At 44.9% G+C, this 18,848-nt stretch overlaps 2 protein-coding genes across 2 annotated transcripts; one reads left to right on the top strand and one right to left on the bottom strand.

The window, feature by feature from the left end:
- Positions 1-5,234: 5,234 nt before the first annotated feature.
- On the bottom strand, positions 5,235-8,227 carry LOC307072378 (UPF0524 protein C3orf70 homolog B-like; the record flags this gene model as incomplete). The annotated part of the gene is made up of 2 exons (XM_079731653.1): positions 5,235-5,893; positions 8,056-8,227. 2 exons carry the CDS (start codon positions 8,225-8,227, stop codon positions 5,235-5,237), a joined length of 831 nt encoding a protein of 276 aa, XP_079587779.1.
- Positions 8,228-9,968: 1,741 nt separating this feature from the next.
- ehhadh (enoyl-CoA, hydratase/3-hydroxyacyl CoA dehydrogenase) lies at positions 9,969-18,552 on the top strand. Its single transcript, XM_079731146.1, has 7 exons — positions 9,969-10,294; positions 10,570-10,673; positions 10,869-11,047; positions 11,125-11,236; positions 11,474-11,578; positions 13,959-14,300; positions 16,011-18,552. Exons 1-7 carry the CDS (start codon positions 10,221-10,223, stop codon positions 17,231-17,233), a joined length of 2,139 nt encoding a protein of 712 aa, XP_079587272.1. The 5' UTR covers positions 9,969-10,220; the 3' UTR covers positions 17,234-18,552.
- Positions 18,553-18,848: the final 296 nt, after the last annotated feature.

Genomic DNA, 18,848 nt, shown 5'->3' with positions numbered 1-18,848 from the left:
GACCAGGACCACTGAGGAGCAGTTACTGAGCTACGCTAGCTACCGAGCTACGCTAGGTCCCGAGCTACGCTAGGTCCCGGCACAATACTGCATAGACAGTCACTGAGTGAACAGAGAACTGTTGAGGGGTTTATTTTAAAGTCTCCGATCTACTAACTGGGAGCTGCTAGGGTTAGGGTTAGGGTTAGGCTTAGGGTTAGGGTTGGGGTTAGGTTAGGGTTAGGGGTAGGGGTAGGGTTAGGGTTAGGCTTAGGGTTAGGGTTAGGCTTAGGGTTAGGCTTAGGGTTAGGGTTAGGGTTAGGGGTTAGGGTTAGGGGTAGGGTTAGGCTCCCTGCTGCCTTACAAGAGTCTCTCTGTGGTTCCGACTGATAAACTCTGAGCCAGGGCTCCTTTAATGTCATCACCTCCTCCTAACCCTAAATGAGCCAGCAGGCACACATGCACGCATGGAAGCACGCACGCCAAAAAAAACAGAATAAGTAATTAAGCTTCTAATGAAATCTTGTTCGATCTCTCACAATAAAGATCTTTGTTCTGAAATCCCATAGTAGGGGTAGGCTAGGGTTAGGGCTAACCCTAAGCTAGATATTGCTGTACATCCCTACCCATCGTCATCGTTGGAAATGTTGTTGCTCCACGACTGGTAAATGACGCCAATCATCCTCACACACACACTCCTGGAAAACAGCTAATCTATCTATTATTTTCTCTGGAAAATAAAGAAAGCTTTATTTTCTTTTAGCTTATCCAGTGGCACACACACGGAGGGTGAGTGTGTGTTGGCCCTTGCCCTTACCCAACACACACGACGGCTTTTCAGCCCCACATTACCACACTCTCTGTCTCTCTGTCTCTGTGTCTCTGTCTCTCTCTCTGTCTCTCTCTGTCTCTGTCTCTCTCTGTCTCTCTCTTTCTGACTCTGTGTGTGTCTCTGTCTCTCTCTCTGTCTCTGTCTCTCTCTGTCTCTCTCTTTCTGACTCTGTGTGTGTCTCTGTCTCTCTCTGTCTCTGTCTCTCTCTGTCTCTCTCTTTCTGTCTCTGTGTGTGTCTCTCACTGTGTGTGTCTCTCTCTCTCTCTCTGTGTGTGTGTGTGTGTGTGTGTGTGTGTGTGTGTGTGTGTGTGCGTGTGTGTGTGTCTCTCTTTCTCTTTCTCTCTCTCTCTCTCTTTACTTTAGCTTTTCTCCCGGCCTATCGTCTCTATGAATGTACTCATGGGAAACGTGTAGGATTGTGTGTGTATCCCTATTCCCTAAGCAACAGCACAGATTCAGTATATATATATATATATGTATAAATATATATATATATATAGATTGATGTGGCCCGCAATATATATATATATATACTCTCCCTCCCTCTCTCCTCTCTCCCTCCCTCCCCTCCTCCACTGGCATTAAAAATTCATCCACTCTATGTTCTTAAAAGCATATTACGCAAGATTCTAAATATACTCTCCCCTCCCCCAGGCAGAGCCTCTGTGCTGCGTTGTCTGTCTGCAGCCGTTTCATAGCAATGATGTGTTGTGCTGTTTTTATATCTGTCTGTCAGTCCATCCATGTGGCCATCATGAAGAGATGTTGCAGGGGGTAGGGTGTGTGTGTGTGTGTGTGTGTGTGTGTGTGTGTGTGTGTGTGTTTGGCCTCTCTAATGCAGGGTGTGTGTGTGTGTGTGTGTGTGTGTGTGTTAGGCCTCTCTAATGCAGGGTGTGTGTGTGTTTGTGTGTGTGTGTTTGGCCTCTCTAATGCAGGGTGTGTGTGTGTGTGTGTTTGGACTCTCTAAAGCGTCCCCGTTTTATCTTATAAGTCCTAAAGGGTTTGGGTTAGGGTTAGGGTTACCGGTTATCCCATAATGGTTAGGGTTAGGGTAAGGGTTACCGGTTATCCCATAATGGTCCTTCAGGATATTAAAAGGAGAGTAAAAGGAAAAGCACACAAAACAGCCTTACAACAGCACACAACACAGTGGCTTTTAAAACACAAACACGCGTTTGGAGAATGATTGAGACAGCTGCTGTAGGCGAGGCTCACATGTTCTGGGTTTTTATCCCTATTGTTTTCTATTCAATATGCGGGGAGAAGACATTTCTCCTGTGGAGTTAGTGAGAATGCAATAAGGTTAAGTCTGGACATTCAGGCGGACGTGTAAGGGTTAGTTTAGGGTTAGGGTTAGTTTAGGCTTAGGGTTAGGGTTAGTGTTAGGGCTAGGGTTAGCTGGGCTAGGGGGGCTGAATCGGCCTGCTACCTCGTTTGATGTGCCCCGCAAGAGCTTCAAAGGCATTTGAAAGAAAAAGAGAATATACAGCCTATATACTGACTGACTAACCCTATGTATACTTAGACCTTATCTGCACTAGCTACTGCTATTGCTGCTCATATTGGGGTGGCAGTAGCCAAGGAGGTAGAGCAGGTTGACTGTTAACGGCTGCTAGTTCAATCCCCGGCTTCTTCTAGCTGAGTGTTAAGGTGTCCCAGAGCGAGACGCCTCACCCTGACTGCTCCCGACGAGCTGGCTGTCGTCCTGTGTGGTCGACTCCGACGTCGGTGAGTGAATGTGTGAATGAATGGTTGTATGTCGCTTTGGTTAATAGGGTAAGCACAATCCCCTAAATGAAGATAAAAATAGTAACTAAAATGGGAGGCAGTCGTGCAAGGCAGTAGTGCAATGTACGCATAGAAAATAAATATTAAAATAAATATGATATGTACAGTGTTTTACAATTATTGCACATTGTCCGTGTGTGTGTGTGTGTGTATGTGTGTCAGTGCCCATTTGTGTTCAGTGCAGTGATTACTTGTGGAAAGAAGCTGTTTCTAAGTCTGTTAGTTCTGGTTCTGATGGACCTGTAGTGCCTGCCAGACGGTAGCTGGTGATGTTCCCATCTAGTGCTGTCTCTTGTGATTCCCTCAGCTCTGCCGAGGCAGCGGGACCCTTAGATTTCTCTAAGGGAAAGGAGGGGGCATCTGATAATCCTTTGTGCTGTCTTGACCACTCTGTAGTCTCTCTATCTGCCTCGGTGCAGCTGGAGAACCACACCGTGATGCAGTAGGTTAAGATGCTCTCAATGGTAGAGCGGTAGAAAGTCGCCAGCAGCTTCTCACAGATGTTTTCCTGAGTACTCTCAGGGAGTGCAGAGGCTGATGTGCCTTCTTGATGACAGCTGAGGTGTTTGCAGACCAGGAAAGGTTATCAGAGATCACGGTGCCCAGGACGGTGATGGTGTGTCCACACAATGTTAATGCTGCATGTACATCATTTATTTAAGTTGACCACCACAGGTCCATACTGTTATACTGTTAAATATGTTATATCATAGATTAAAATATACCACCATAGCTCCATATTGTTTTACTGTTATATGTGTTTATATATATCATTGATTAAAAAATACCATCATTGATTAAAATATACCACCATAGGTCCATAATGTTTTACTGCTTCTTCTTGCTCTTCTGGTTCTAATCTTATCTTCATTTTATTGTCTCGGTAGTCGTTATCTTTGCATGAAAATAAAGTTGAATGTGATTGAAGGGAAGAGTGAGGGAGAATGCCAGATAAATTGTATCTTTTGTTAATTTGGGAATGCAATAAAAGAAATGAAATGACACATGAGAAGATAAACAATCAGGTCATTTTTGATTTATTCATATGAAAATAAAACAACAGGGACAAAATTGTGTTTTCTGGTTGAGCCTGTTTTTGTAAAATTTCAATATACTGCCCCAAAATGCAGTCATGCAGATAACCTCTTTAAATCCAGAGTTCATCATAATCGTTATTTATATTTGTGAAATGTATGTAATGCTAGCGTTTGTTAGTCCAGGACTATGCAGAAAACAAAATGTTCTTACAGAACAAAACCTTTCTTTAACTATTGACACCATAGGGTATAAAGTATGTCATCTCTACCACAACATGATCACATGAACCATCATACTTCTTAACTTAGACACCGTTTTACCCTTAACATCATCTCTACTACAACATGATCACATGTATCGTCACACTTCTAACCTTCTAACCTGTTCACCCTTGGTTCAACTTAGGTTGGGGTTAGCATTAAGAGTTAGGGTTAACACCATCGAAGAATCTAAGCCAGTATGAGGTTCTATTAGCCTTTGTCACCTAATGGCCATCTTAGGAAACTGTACGCATATTGGAAATATTCTGCATTCAGTTTCCCCCCCAGTTGTCCCGTAATAAAGCCTGCTGCCAATAAACCTGCAGGCCTACGAGGTTGTGGGCTTGTGTGAGTGCTGCTAATTCTGACCAAGGAAACATTTGATGGCCACCCCGGAACCCAAACCAATGTTGGGCTGTAGGGGTTACAAGTGTGTCCCACAACACAGCGATACTCAAGTCTAGGAATGTGTTTATGAAATATCTATCGTTGATTCTCTCTCTCTCTCTCTCTCTCTCTCTCTCTCTCTCTCTCTCTCTCTCTCTCTCTCTCTCTCTCTCTCTCTCTCTCTCTCTCTCACCTGGTGTAGCACCAAGGTCTTATCCTCATTCAACCCTTGCTCTAGTGTTACATTAACTCTAACCTAACAAAAAGGTGCCCACGGCCACTTGCTGTCAAGGGGCTGTGTATTTATCATCTTCCCAGTCCAACTCTGTGTTTGTTTCTGTGTGTCTTGAGCATCATGCAAATGTTCCTTGAGTGCACTGAGCATGTGTTTGATGGATAAGGGTTATACACACTATCTCCCTAGGGGAGGATAGGGGCTAGGGTAAGGGTAAGATAAACTATCTCCCTTAGGGAAGATAAGGGCTAGGGTAAGGGTAAGACACACTATCTCCCTTAGGGAAGTAAAGGGCTAGGGTTAGGGTAAGACAACAGTAACTCATTTAGGGAAGATAAGGAGTCATGGGGCGAAGGAAAGTGTTTGTGTGGGAAGATTTGAGAAAAACCTAAACATTCCTGCTATTCCTGCTCATCTGTATGCATCTAGGTTCCAAATCATTCCATAACTGCAAAGTAGAACGTCTTACATACACTACAGGTCCATCTCCGACACAGGGTTCCCTGGTGGTGGTGCCTCCCTCAGGCTGTGCAGTGTTCCCTGGTGGTGGTGGTGGTGGTGGTGGTGGTGGAGGTGGTGGTGGTGCAGTGTTCCCTGGTGGTGGTGCCTCCCTCAGGCTGTGCAGTGTTCCATGGTGGTGGAGGTGGTGGTGGTGGTGAAGGGTTCCCTGGTGGTCGTGCCTCCCTGGAGGTTAGCAATGCGTTGTTCCATGGAGTCACACAGTGGTCTCCATCTTCTCAATGATCTCTATCATGGATTTGGAGGGAGAGAGCAGCGAGCACTCGTCCTTATCCCAAAGGCTGGAGTTTCCATCCGTGCTCAACTCATCTTCGTCTGCCTCATCCTCCTCTTCATCCTCCTCACAAGACTCCAGGCAGTACACATCCAGGGCGTTGATGCCAGAGTCTTCTGAGCTGGAGGGTGAGGAGCAGGGACCCTTCAGCTGGTCCGGTGGGCCAGGGGTCTGGGGGTTGGGGCTGGAGGGCCCAGGGGGGCACGGGGCGGAGGAGGTCCGAGGGCCCGGGGCGGGCGAGGGGGAAGTCGGAGGGCCGGATCCCGGCGGGGGCCGGGTCCCGGGCACAGCCGGGTCGGTGGAGGGGGGCAGGTCCGGTAAACGCGGAGGCGGGCGCTGTACGTAGCACATCTTGCCGTTGATGCGCTTTACGATGTAGTCGTCGACGAAAAGATCGGCGATGACGCAGTACCTCGGTGACTGGAGGTGCGGCGGCGACTGGAAGCAAGGCGCCAGCTTGAGGAAGCGCTCGGCCAGAGAGACAGACAGCTCCATGGTGGAGCTGTGCTCCGTGGAGGCCGGGGGCACCACTGTGCTGGGCAGCTGGCACACGCTCGTCATGGGCTGGTAAACATATTTACCTGAATGAGAGGAAGGATCAGATATAAACATGACTGTTGAATTCCCCTCCAAGTGTGACCCAGCAGTGTTGTCCCCGGCAACAAGAGAAGACGTCAGCGCTCATAAGGTTTTCTCTGTATGGCAAAGCTCATCTGGAAACACAGCCTCTTGAAACACAGTCATTTAGAGACACAGTCATCTAGAGACACAATCATCTGGAAACACAGTAATCTAGAAGCACAGTCATGTGGAAACAGTCACCTGGAAAGACAGTCATCTAAAACGCTGTCATCTAGAAACACAGTCCGCTAGAGACACAGTCCTCTAGAGACACAGTCATCTTAAATCCTAAATTACACTATACATAATGTTAATTCTAACCTACAGCAACTTTAACTCCTTATGGGTGAAACTATAATATATAATTGTTATTAAAAACACTTCAGCTTTTTTTTTGAGGCAAAGAAGTACTTTGAATGAATCATGTCTATGTAAAAAATATAATTATTTTAATTAATACATCTTTAAAAGCAATTTTTCTTGAGTTACATTACTCAGCCAATGTATCTCTTAATTTAGGCTTCCATTTTCAGATGCTATGAATTATTAGTCGAGTTCAGGTAAATCTTTAATTGTCATGGTTTGGGGGAGTTGCTTCTGCTATTTCTAAGGGTTAGGGTTAGGGTTAGGGTTAACCCTAACCCTACTGTGTGATCGGGTACCTGTAACAGAATAGCGACTCCTTTATCCCTGTAAATAAGGGGATGATTGATCTGTTCTATTTGACGTAAGCAATGTATGCTTTACAATTAGTTTAACCCACATCAGTCATAGACCCCCTAAGATAGTATAAGGGTAGTATAATGAGAGAAATGTGTTTGGAGTGTAAAACCAACTCATTCTGGGAAAGACTGGTAGGAGAGGGTTAGCCCTAACCCTAACTCTAACCCTAACCACAACTAGTCCAGAGGGTTAGCCCTAACCCTAATCACAGCTAGACCAGAGGGTTAGCCCTAACCCCAGCTAGACCAGAGGGTTAGCCCTAACCATAACCCCAGCTAGACCAGAGGGTTAGCCCTAACCCTAATCTTAACCACAACTAGTCCAGAGGGTTAGCCCTAACCCTAATCACAGCTAGACCAGAGGGTTAGCCCTAACCCTAACCCCAGCTAGACCAGAGGGTTAGCCCTAACCCTAACCACAACTAGTCCAGAGGGTTATCACTAACCCTAACCCCAGCTAGATCAGAGGGTTAGCCCTAATCCTAACCACAACTAGTCCAGAGGGTTAGCACTAACCCTAACCCCAGCTAGACCAGAGGGTTAGCCCTAACCCTAACCCCAGCTAGACCAGAGGGTTAGCCCTAACCCTAACCACAGCTAGACCAGAGGGTTAGCCCTAACCCTAATCTTAACCACAACTAGTCCAGAGGGTTAGCCCTAACCCTAACCACAGCTAGACCAGAGGGTTAGCCCTAACCCTAGCTAGTCCAGAGGGTTAGCCCTAACACTAGCTAGTCCAGAGGGTTAGCCCTAACACTAGCTAGTCCAGAGGGTTAGCCCTAACCCTAGCTAGTCCAGAGGGTTAGCCCTAACACTAGCTAGTCCAGAGGGTTAGCCCTAACACTAGCTAGTCCAGACCAGAGCCCCTCAAGACGAGGAGAGACTCTAATTCCCTTTTGTGGAAACAGAAACCTTTAAGCTATAAATGCCGAATGACATCACAGAGTTAGGGTTAGCTACAATCAAAACGGTGACAAAGTATTTCATCACCGTATATTTTGTTGTCTTTTTATTCTATGGCCTACACTGTTTGATTACAATATACGAGGCCCCCACCACGGGGCCCCCACCACGGGCCCCCACCACGGGCCCCCACCACGGGGCCCCACCACGGGGCCCCCATCATTGGCCACCAAGGGGGGAGGCATCACGGGGCTTTATTGAACACTCAGGAATGTTTACAGCAGAAAACGATCCATTCTTCCGATCCATGTTCCAATTCTATTTGTGTAGTTTCATTTAAAAGCATAACCCGTATTAGTTAAAATAACGACATAAGTTATGAATCTTTCAGTAAATCATTTTTCGCTTTTAGGTATGCATACGATAGTCCCAGAGAAGTAGGCTAGCCATGGTGTAAATCAAAAGGACCGCTCATGTTTGAGAGGACATCCACTCACAGTGGCACCAGCCCAGGTGACAGCACCAGTGCAGCTTGAAGCACTTTCCGTGGCGGACGGAGAGTCCGTCGCACGGCAGGAAGTCGGGTCTGCCGGCGCAGCTCCTGGCCGACGCCTGCGCCTCGTCCAGCTTCTCTGTCCTGAGGCTCTTCGCTGCTCCCGAGGCGGCCATGCCAACATCCCTTAATCACCGAGGAGCATCTGACCTGAGCCAGCCGTCAGGATCAGTCCGGCATCACCAGCCCGTGCGTCAAGTCCTCCTGTTCCCCTTCTAGAGAGCAGGCCTGCTGCGTGGCACTTTGCGGAGACTAGACTGATGCCATTTAAGATCAATCTCTAAAGGCACGAAGCCTCCGAGGAACAATAGAACCAGGATAAAGATAAAAACAGAATATCAAAGTCCTGCTGACATGTTCATACGGGCAGAAAGCAGCTTCTGATCCGTGTGGTCTAAGATGGTCCGAGCTGGTCCGTGTGATCCGAGCCGGGCGACGCGATACTCCAGCATCCCTCAGCCTCAGCAGCCAAACGGGAGGAGCCCGCGTGCATGGTGTTAGCGTGCATGGTGCACGCTGCCGTGCGCGCTGCCGCGTTGCGTGGCGTGCGACGATGCGCGCTTCAAAGACACTGTTCTGTCAGCATTTCCACTGTTTTCAAATGTTGATGTGATGTGCAATGAGATGTAGCCTGTCACTCATTATACCAGCGGAAATGACGTGTATGGTCTTGCCCCCCCCCCCCTCCACATTGTAAAATTATTTACAAAAATAATCAATTAAATCTAATCTTGGTGACAAATTAACGTGTGGCTGAGGGGGCGCTCTAGGATAATCATGTTTAATAAACATGTTTCATTTCGCTTGTTGTTCTAATTCTATGCTTAGTGGGAATTAAGGGCGCCACGAGAGGGCGCCCCCAACACAAATTAGTCGCCCAAGGCAATCGCCGGCCCTGATGATGAGCACTGAGTGAATCACAGAAGCAGTCACTGAGCAGCACACCGAAGAGCATCCTTACGTGACGCCAGATGGTTGTTCATCTATCTCAATAAATGTATTAAGGACCCCACAGCTGCAACAGACTTTATGTTGGCAGGAGATTGATAATATATATATATATATATATATATATATATATATATATATATATATATATATATATATATATACATATGCATATATATGCATATATATATATATATGCGTGTGTGTGACCTATTTCCTGTTAGGAGTCTTATTCTGAAGGGGAAGAAAGGAAGTGCCTGCGTGTAGCGTCAGTGTGGCTGTTTTGATTCTATGCAGGGAGCGCTAAAGTAAAGTGGATCGTTCCGTTCCGTGAATGGAGTTTGCCGTTTCTTTCTTTGTATATTACCTAAGTATAGGCGACAATAAAACCCTCCGTTATATATATATATATATATATATATATATATATATATATATATATATATATATATATATATATATATATATATATATATATATATATATATATATACAGGGTGCGATTTGTGAAAAAACCAGAGGGGGGGATAATTTTGAGAAACATTTTAAAATGTTTCAAAATGAAGACGGACCCTGTGTATTTTGGTTGTTAATTATTACGATGTAATGGTGAAAATACTTTGGGTGTACCCAAAGTATTTATATACCCTGTATATATATATATATATATATATATATATATATATATATATATATATATATATATATATATATATATATATATATATATATATATATATAAATGGCGTTGCTCTGATGGGCCGGTTCTGAATGGGTGAAGTATCCCTTTAACACAGGGCGTTTGCACTGAAATTAAATAGTGCAAGGGATCCTAGTGGGCGTGCTACAAGAAGCACAACGTGTGACGTACGCACGACTGGGCGCTTCATTACCGGAGCTGTAGTCTCTTTCCCTTGACGCTTTTGCCCAGGATTACGAGTTAGGGTTTATAGGGTTCAGGGTTTATAGGGTTCAGGGTTAGGACCAGTCACATTATGACGTAGAGCAAATGACCGGAAGAGTCGACCAAAACAGAAACTGCTTTCAATGATTCCTTGTCGGCTCGTTTGTAAGCAAACAGTGTGAGAGGTTAAAGATTGCCTCAAACAGTCTGAGTATTCATTGTACTGAACCCAAAGTTCAAGATAGCCTCGAACAGTCATGGCTCAATACAGAATAGTCTCGGGATCCGTTGCGGTGATTTCCATCCAGAATCCGCCGGTAAACGCATTGAGGTGAGCAGGAATCCCACTTTCCTCTGATCGGTGTTCGGTAAAGAGTAAGAGACAAGAAATGACAGCGTTTCTGTTCCCTTCTGAAACTGTTGACGGCCTCCGTATGTTATTTATTTCAATACATGAGGCGTGATTCAAATACAAACACCAATATATGGTTGCATGACCAAAGAATGGTATTTCGTGTAACCAAGTTTCCGTAATGAAATAAAATAGCATACAACAGGATTAGAATTGATCAGAACACCTGTTGTTTTGTGTTCCTCTGTCTGCAGCGCGGCAGTGAGAGAAGGTTTGCTCCTCTCTGTCAGAGCGGCGGTCAGCAACCCTCTGGTGCGATCCTTGGTCATCAGTGGGCACAACGGAACATTCTGCGGCGGTCAGACAATTAAAGATTTGATTAAATATAGTCTTTGCGTAGACTAACATCTCTCATTTAGAATAGATTTATCTTGACATTTCTAATATCTACTATGTCTCAATGATTCTGATTGTGTGTGTGTGTGTGTGTGTGTGTGTGTGTGTGTGTGTGTGTGTGTGTGTGTGTGTGTGTGTGTATGTGTGTGTTTTAAAGGAGCGGATATCAAGGAATTTGGAAATGTATCTCATTTGGAATCTGGACCTCGTCTGGTGGAGATCTTTGAGTCAGTGGAAGCCCTTGGCAAACCGGTGGTGGCTGCCATTGAAGGATTCGCTCTGGGAGGAGGCCTTGAATTGGCTTTAGCGTGTCACTATCGCTTCGGACATTCAGAGGTGCGTTTAGTTATCTCTCGTTCGTGTCGATTTGCTTTATTTTTATTTTGGTTTGATCCTGTTGTTGTTCTTCTCAGGCCAGAGTGGGTCTTCCTGAGGTGTCTTTAGGGTTACTTCCTGGTGCTGGGGGAAGCCAGCGTTTACCAAGGCTAGTAGGAGTTAGAGCTGCCTTGGATATGATTGTTACAGGTCAGCACACCTTGATATGATACTTACAGGTAAACATACCTTGATATGGTCGTTACTGGTAAACACCTTGATATGATGGTTACAGGTAAGCACACCTTGATATGATCCTTACAGGTAAACACACCTTGATATGATCGTTACAGGTAAACACCTTGATATGATCGTTACAGTTAAACACACATTACCTGTTCCCCTAAGTAATCAGTTATCTTAACGAGTGTTGAATGTGTGTCTCAGGGCGCCATGTGGCCGCAGGTGAGGCTTTGAAACTGGGCCTGCTTGACAGAGTGACAGATGGTAACACGGTGGACGCCGCAGTAAGGCTCGCCCAGAGCGTTGAAGGTAAGAGCGAAGGACCGCCCCAGGGGCATGTTGTAACACTGTACATCAGAGACATGTTGTAACACTGTACATCATAGACATGTTGTAACACTGTACATCAGAGACATGTTGTAACACTGTACATCAGAGACATGTTGTAACACTGTACATCAGAGACATGTTGTAACACTGTACATCAGAGACATGTTGTAACACTACATTATAGTCATGTTGTAACACTACATTATAGTCATGTTGTAACACTACATTATAGTCATGTTGTAACACTACATTATAGTCATGTTGTAACACTGTACATCAGAGACATGTTGTAACACTGTACATCAGAGACATGTTGTAACACTGTACATCAGAGACATGTTGTAACACTGTACATCAGAGACATGTTGTAACACTACATTATAGTCATGTTGTAACACTACATTATAGTCATGTTGTAACACTACATTATAGTCATGTTGTAACACTGTACATCAGAGACATGTTGTAACACTGTACATCAGAGACATGTTGTAACACTGTACATCATAGACATGTTGTAACACTGTACATCAGAGACATGTTGTAACACTGTACATCAGAGACATGTTGTAACACTGTACATCAGAGACATGTTGTAACACTGTACATCAGAGACATGTTGTAACACTGTACATCAGAGACATGTTGTAACACTACATTATAGTCATGTTGTAACACTACATTATAGTCATGTTGTAACACTACATTATAGTCATGTTGTAACACTGTACATCAGAGACATGTTGTAACACTGTACATCAGAGACATGTTGTAACACTGTACATCAGAGACATGTTGTAACACTGTACATCAGAGACATGTTGTAACACTACATTATAGTCATGTTGTAACACTACATTATAGTCATGTTGTAACACTGTACATCAGAGACATGTTGTAACACTGTACATCAGAGACATGTTGTAACACTGTACATCATAGACATGTTGTAACACTGTACATCAGAGACATGTTGTAACACTACATTATAGTCATGTTGTAACACTACATTATAGTCATGTTGTAACACTACATTATAGTCATGTTGTAACACTACATTATAGTCATGTTGTAACACTACATTATAGTCATGTTGTAACACTGTACATCAGAGACATGTTGTAACACTGTACATCAGAGACATGTTGTAACACTGTACATCATAGACATGTTGTAACACTGTACATCAGAGACATGTTGTAACACTACATTATAGTCATGTTGTAACACTACATTATAGTCATGTTGTAACACTACATTATAGTCATGTTGTAACACTACATTATAGTCATGTTGTAACACTACATTATTGTCATGTTGTAACGCTACCTTATAGTCATGTTGTTACACTGCATTATAGTCATGTTGTAACACTGCATTATAGTCATGTTGTAACACTGCATCATAGTCATGTTGTAACACTACATTATAGTCATGTTGTAACACTGTGCATTATAGTCATGTTGTAACACTGTGCATTATAGTCATGTTGTAACACTGTACATTATAGTCATGTTGTAACGCTACCTTATAGTCATGTTGTAACGCTGCATTATAGTCATGTTGTAACGCTGCATTATAGTCATGTTGTAACACTACATTATAGTCATGTTGTAACACTGTACATCAGAGACATGTTGTAACACTGTACATCAGAGACATGTTGTAACACTGTACATCAGAGACATGTTGTAACACTGTACATCAGAGACATGTTGTAACACTGTACATCAGAGACATGTTGTAACACTGTACATCAGAGACATGTTGTAACACTGTACATCAGAGACATGTTGTAACACTACATTATAGTCATGTTGTAACACTACATTATAGTCATGTTGTAACACTACATTATAGTCATGTTGTAACACTACATTATAGTCATGTTGTAACACTGTACATCAGAGACATGTTGTAACACTGTACATCAGAGACATGTTGTAACACTGTACATCATAGACATCTTGTAACACTGTACATCAGAGACATGTTGTAACACTGTACATCAGAGACATGTTGTAACACTGTACATCAGAGACATGTTTTAACACTGTACATCAGAGACATGTTGTAACACTGTACATCAGAGACATGTTGTAACACTACATTATAGTCATGTTGTAACACTGTACATCAGAGACATGTTGTAACACTGTACATCAGAGACATGTTGTAACACTACATTATAGTCATGTTGTAACACTACATTATAGTCATGTTGTAACACTACATTATAGTCATGTTGTAACACTGTATCACCCTGGGCTCCTCTGTGTCCCATTGAATAAAAAAAGAAGATCTAACCCTAGATATATTACTAAAACTTTATTTATCTTTTTACCATCCCCTGTTTTAGGAAACCCCCTGGACGACCGTCGCCTTGTCAACCGTCCATGCCCCCCCCTGGAGAACATGGACGCTTTCTTTGAAGAGGCCCTGAGCCATGTGAGGGGGCGGGCCCGCGGTGCTGTGGCCCCCCTGGCGTGTGTACAGGCGGTCCGAGGGGCCGCCACCCTGCCCTTCCACAAGGGCATGGAGCTGGAGAAGAGGCTGATGGGGAGCCTGATGACCTCAGGGCAGGCACAGGCCTCTCTCTACTGCTTCTTCACTGAGAGGGGCACGGCCCGTTGGACCACGCCCACCGGAGCCCGCTGGGACACATGCAGGGCCCGGCCAATCAGCACAGCCGCAGTGATCGGTATCTATCCATCATGCATTTAATACACTGGCATATATATATATATAGTCAACTCTCCCCTGAGTATCACATTCAGAAAGCAGAGTAGAGGGCCTTGAATTGATAAAATAAACATTATCTCAATCAACGGATCAATCAACAGTTCTAGATTCCTAGTTGAGTTGTTGCGTTTTCTCGTCATTGAGGAAACAACAGATACTTTATTAAAACAGATCCTTGACAATTTGACTAGTTTACTTTAGGTTACAGCCCGTTTGTTCATTAAGGTTAGGACTTTTGTTAGTGTTTTGGGGTTAGTTATGGTAAGGGATTGGGTTAGTGGCAAGGGGTAAGCTAGGGCTTGGGTTCATGGTTAGGGGTTAGTTAGGGCTTGGGTGAGTGGTTATAGGTTAGTTAGGGGTAATGACTTTGGTTAGTTAGTACTGGTTAGATAGGGTTTAGGTTAGTGTTCAGGGGTTAGTTAGGGATTGGGTTAGTGGCTAGGGGTAAGCTAGGGCTTGGGTTCATGGTTAGTGGTTAGTTAGGGCTTGGGTAACGACGCATTCACACTGTACACGTCCGTCGACGGATCTCATTGCCTTTGCATGGGGCGCTCTCGAAATGCATTGTGGGTCAACCCATACGGTCGGCTCCAATGCCTGCGTCCAAAAGTTGAGAAACGTTAAACCTTTCACACAGCGACGGATCCATCGGCCAATCAGATCGTGTTCCCCACACGTCAGACACGCCCTCTGTCATCCGTTGACGGACATGTTTTTTTCAGTGGTTGGTTAGAGCTTGGTTTAGTGGTAAGTTGTTAGTTAGAGCTTGGGTAAGTGGTTAGTTAGAGCTTGGGTTAGTGGTCAGGAGTTAGTTATTGCTTGGGTTAGTGGTTGGGAGTTAATTAGGGCTTGGGTTAGTGGTCAGGGGTTAGTTAGTGCTTGGGTTAGTTGTTAGTTAGAGCTTGGGTTAGTGGTAAGTGGTTAGTTAGAGCTTGGGTTAGTGATAAGTTAGAGCTTGGATTAGTGGTCAGGGGTTATTTAGCACTTGGGTTAGGGTTAGGGTTAAGTGCTTGGGTTAGTGATTAGTTAGAGCTTGGGTTAGTGGTAAGTGGTTAGTTAGAGCTTGAGTTAGTGGTCAGGGGTTAGTTTGAGTTTTGGTTAGTGGATCAGCGGTTAATTAGAGCTTGGGTTAGTGGTCAGGAGTTAGTTAGAGCTTGGGTTATGGGTTAGTGGTTAATTAGGGCATGGGTTAGTGGTCAGGGGTTAGTTAGAGCTTGGGTTAGTGGTCAGGGGTTAGTTAGATCTTGGGTTAGTGGTCAGGAGTTAGTTAAAGCTTGGGTTAGTGGTTAGTGGTTAATTAGGGCATGGGTTAGTGGTCAGGGGTTAGTTAGAGCTTGGGTTAGTGGTCAGGGGTTAGTTGGGGCTTGGGTTAGTGGTCAGGGGTTAGTTAGATCTTGGGTTAGTGGTCAGGGGTTAGTTAGAGCTTGGGTTAGTGGTCAGGGGTTAGTTAGATCTTGGGTTAGTGGTCAGGAGTTAGTTAAAGCTTGGGTTAGTGGTTAGTGGTTAATTAGGGCATGGGTTAGTGGTTAGGGGTTAGTTAGAGCTTGGGTTAGTGGTTTATTAGGCCATGGGTTAGTGGTCAGGGGTTAGTTAGAGCTTGGGTTAGTGGTCAGGGGTTAGTTAGGGGGTAGTCTGTGGGTAACCCTTGTTAACCCTTGTGTGGTCTCAGGTCTAGGGACCATGGGCAGAGGTATCACAGTGGCGCTGGCCAGAGCGGGCCTGTCCGTCGTCGCCGTGGAAACCCTAGAGCATCAGCTGGACGAGGCCCAGCGAGCCGTGAGCCGCATGTTGAAGGGGGGAGGGGGGGTGAGCTACAGTGCTGATCTACAGGCCGCAGCCGGAGCAGACCTGGTGGTGGAGGCCGTGTTTGAAGACATGGCCGTTAAGGAGAAGATCTTCAAGCAGCTGTCGGCCGTCTGTAAACCCGGTGCCCTGCTGGCCAGCAACACCTCCAGCCTGGACATCGACCGCCTGGCCTCCTGCACCCTCTGCCCAGAGCAGGTGCTGGGGATGCACTTCTTCGCCCCGGCTCACGTCATGAGGCTGCTGGAGGTGGTGTTCGGGCCTCGCACCTCTCCCCAGACGGTGGCCGCAGCAATGCAGCTGGGGAGGAGGATGGGCAAGGTGTCCGTGGCAGTGGGTAACTGCCCGGGGTTTGTGGGCAATCGCATGCTGAAGCCTTACCTGGAACAGGCTTACTTCCTGCTGGAGGAGGGAGCCACCCCCGAGCTGGTGGATGCTGCGTTGGAGGAGTTCGGATTCCCGATGGGCGTGTTCAAGATGTCCGACCTCTCGGGACTGGATATCGGCTGGAGGGTTCGGAAGGAGGAGGGGCTGACGGGGCCTGCTGTCATGGCAGGTCAGCCAATGAGAACCCGCCACGGCCGCAGGTATAGCCCCCTGGGGGACCTGATGTGTGAGGAAGGCCGGTACGGTCAGAAGACCGGCCGTGGCTGGTACCTGTACGACTGGCCTGGGGGCAGAGTGGCCCGCTCAGACCCATGGCTGCGGAGCTTCCTGGAGGAATACCGGGCTGCGGAGGGCCTGCCGGCCCGGAGCATCGACCAGCAGGAGGTGCTCGAGCGCTGTCTGTACGCCCTAATCAATGAGGGCTTCCGCGTCCTGGAGGACGGAGTAGCAGCCAGCCCCCAGAACATCGATGCCATCTATGTGTTCGGTTACGGCTGGCCCAAGCATCGTGGAGGTCCCATGTTCTACGCAGCCCAGGTGGGCCTGGCCCGAGTCCTGGAGGGGCTGGAGCAGTACCACAAGGCCCACCCAGACATCCCCCACCTGCAGCCCTGCAGCCTGCTGAAGAGGCTGGTTGCCGGTGGCAGCCCTCCCATACACAAGTGGAGCGAGGTGGTCAAGAGGCACCGCAGCCAGCTGTAAACCGCCCTCCTCTTCATCGGCCATTCTAACCATTCCTTTGATTAAGAAGGATACCAATGCCCTGGGAGGAGTTTGTCTGATACTGTGATTTTTGCTGTCAATAAGTTTAGTTACAAGGCAAGCACATGATGTGAATGCATGCTAATCGGCCAATGGGTAATTACTCCCTACATTGTAATTAATGGCAGTAATCAGGTCCTCCCTAATCACAATCTGAGAAGTGTACAACAGTTAACAGGACCAAGAAGATGAGAAGAGCAATGACAAGAAGACATTCGCAAATCAATGGATGAATGGATGATGACTAATTAGGTTTGTTTAATGATGAAGCAATGAGCCATAGCTTTCGACACTGCCTTTGCAAATATCCATAACAACTTTTTGTTTAATGATATGATTTCTGTGATTCATGAGTTTGAATCAATACATAGGCTTAACGGCCAATAAAGTAAAAGCAGTAAACCTTTGATGAATAAGTCATGTGTTTGCAGGTCATTTTTTTAATGGTAATTTGTGACAGCTTACAATATGAATCAAACAGAACTTGTTTTCTAGTTAGTTTAGTTTATTCATTATTATTGTTAATTATATTTATTTGTTAAAGAAATTACTTAAAGCACTTTTATAATAGTGTACAATTCGTTAGGTTTGAGGGCATGGATTTCACTTGTTAATCATTATAGCACTGGAATCTTAACCAATAGCCATTATTAGTGCATGGCATTAACAATGGTTCCTATGAACATCCTTACTGTACCGACAGCGATATATATTATTGTTTCTCTTTCTTCTGACAAATATACTTACAGTAAGTCGCTTTGGATAAAGGCATTTGCTAAATGCCCTCAGTGTAAACATAAATGTGAAGCTTGCTGCGAGTTCAGCATCCCCACACAGGAAATACATAGCACCTTGGTCTGATAACATGTTATGATGCGGGAGAGCTTGGGATAACATACACTCCAAGGCCGTTTGTTCAGAAGGTGAACCTTGATGGCTTTATGACATGCTTTGTATAATGTGTCAATCTGAATCAACTTTTTCTTTATTGATATAGATTGATTTTAGTAATTTATTTTCCCATGGCATCACGCATTGTCATCTCAATTATCACTGCTTCTTTATCATCTATTCTGCATCACTCGGGACAGAACCAATGGGACAGCCTGGTTTTAATCAGACTATTATCAGACACCTTTGTGTTGACCAATAACCTGGTTGTAAAGAAGTAGTAAACTCCTAATCCAGGTCTTCATCCTCCATGCGCTCGCGATCAATGACCCCTCTCAGCCTCAGCTGAGCCAATACACACACCATGATATTCAGCCATTCATACCCATTCCATACGCCATGATAATCATTCATTCGTAACCATTCAATACACCGTGATAATCATTAATTCATACTCATTCAAGTTGTGTGTGCTTTATCAATGGATAATGAACACAGAAAAGTTATCTTGTCTTGAGTTATAATAAAATGTTTGTAGTAAATATGTCACATTAATTTCATAAAATATGAATGTTTATAAAATATCTCAAACTAAGTAGCCAGAACACAATCTAATGGAAAAGCATTACAACTATTACATTTAATATATAAATATAATAAAAAA

Source organism: Pollachius pollachius (assembly GCF_949987615.1).
Source record: "Pollachius pollachius genome assembly, chromosome: 3".
Lineage (NCBI taxonomy): Eukaryota > Metazoa > Chordata > Actinopteri > Gadiformes > Gadidae > Pollachius > Pollachius pollachius.
Note: the sequence above shows the minus strand (reverse complement) of the source record. Positions and strands in the feature narration are given on the sequence as shown.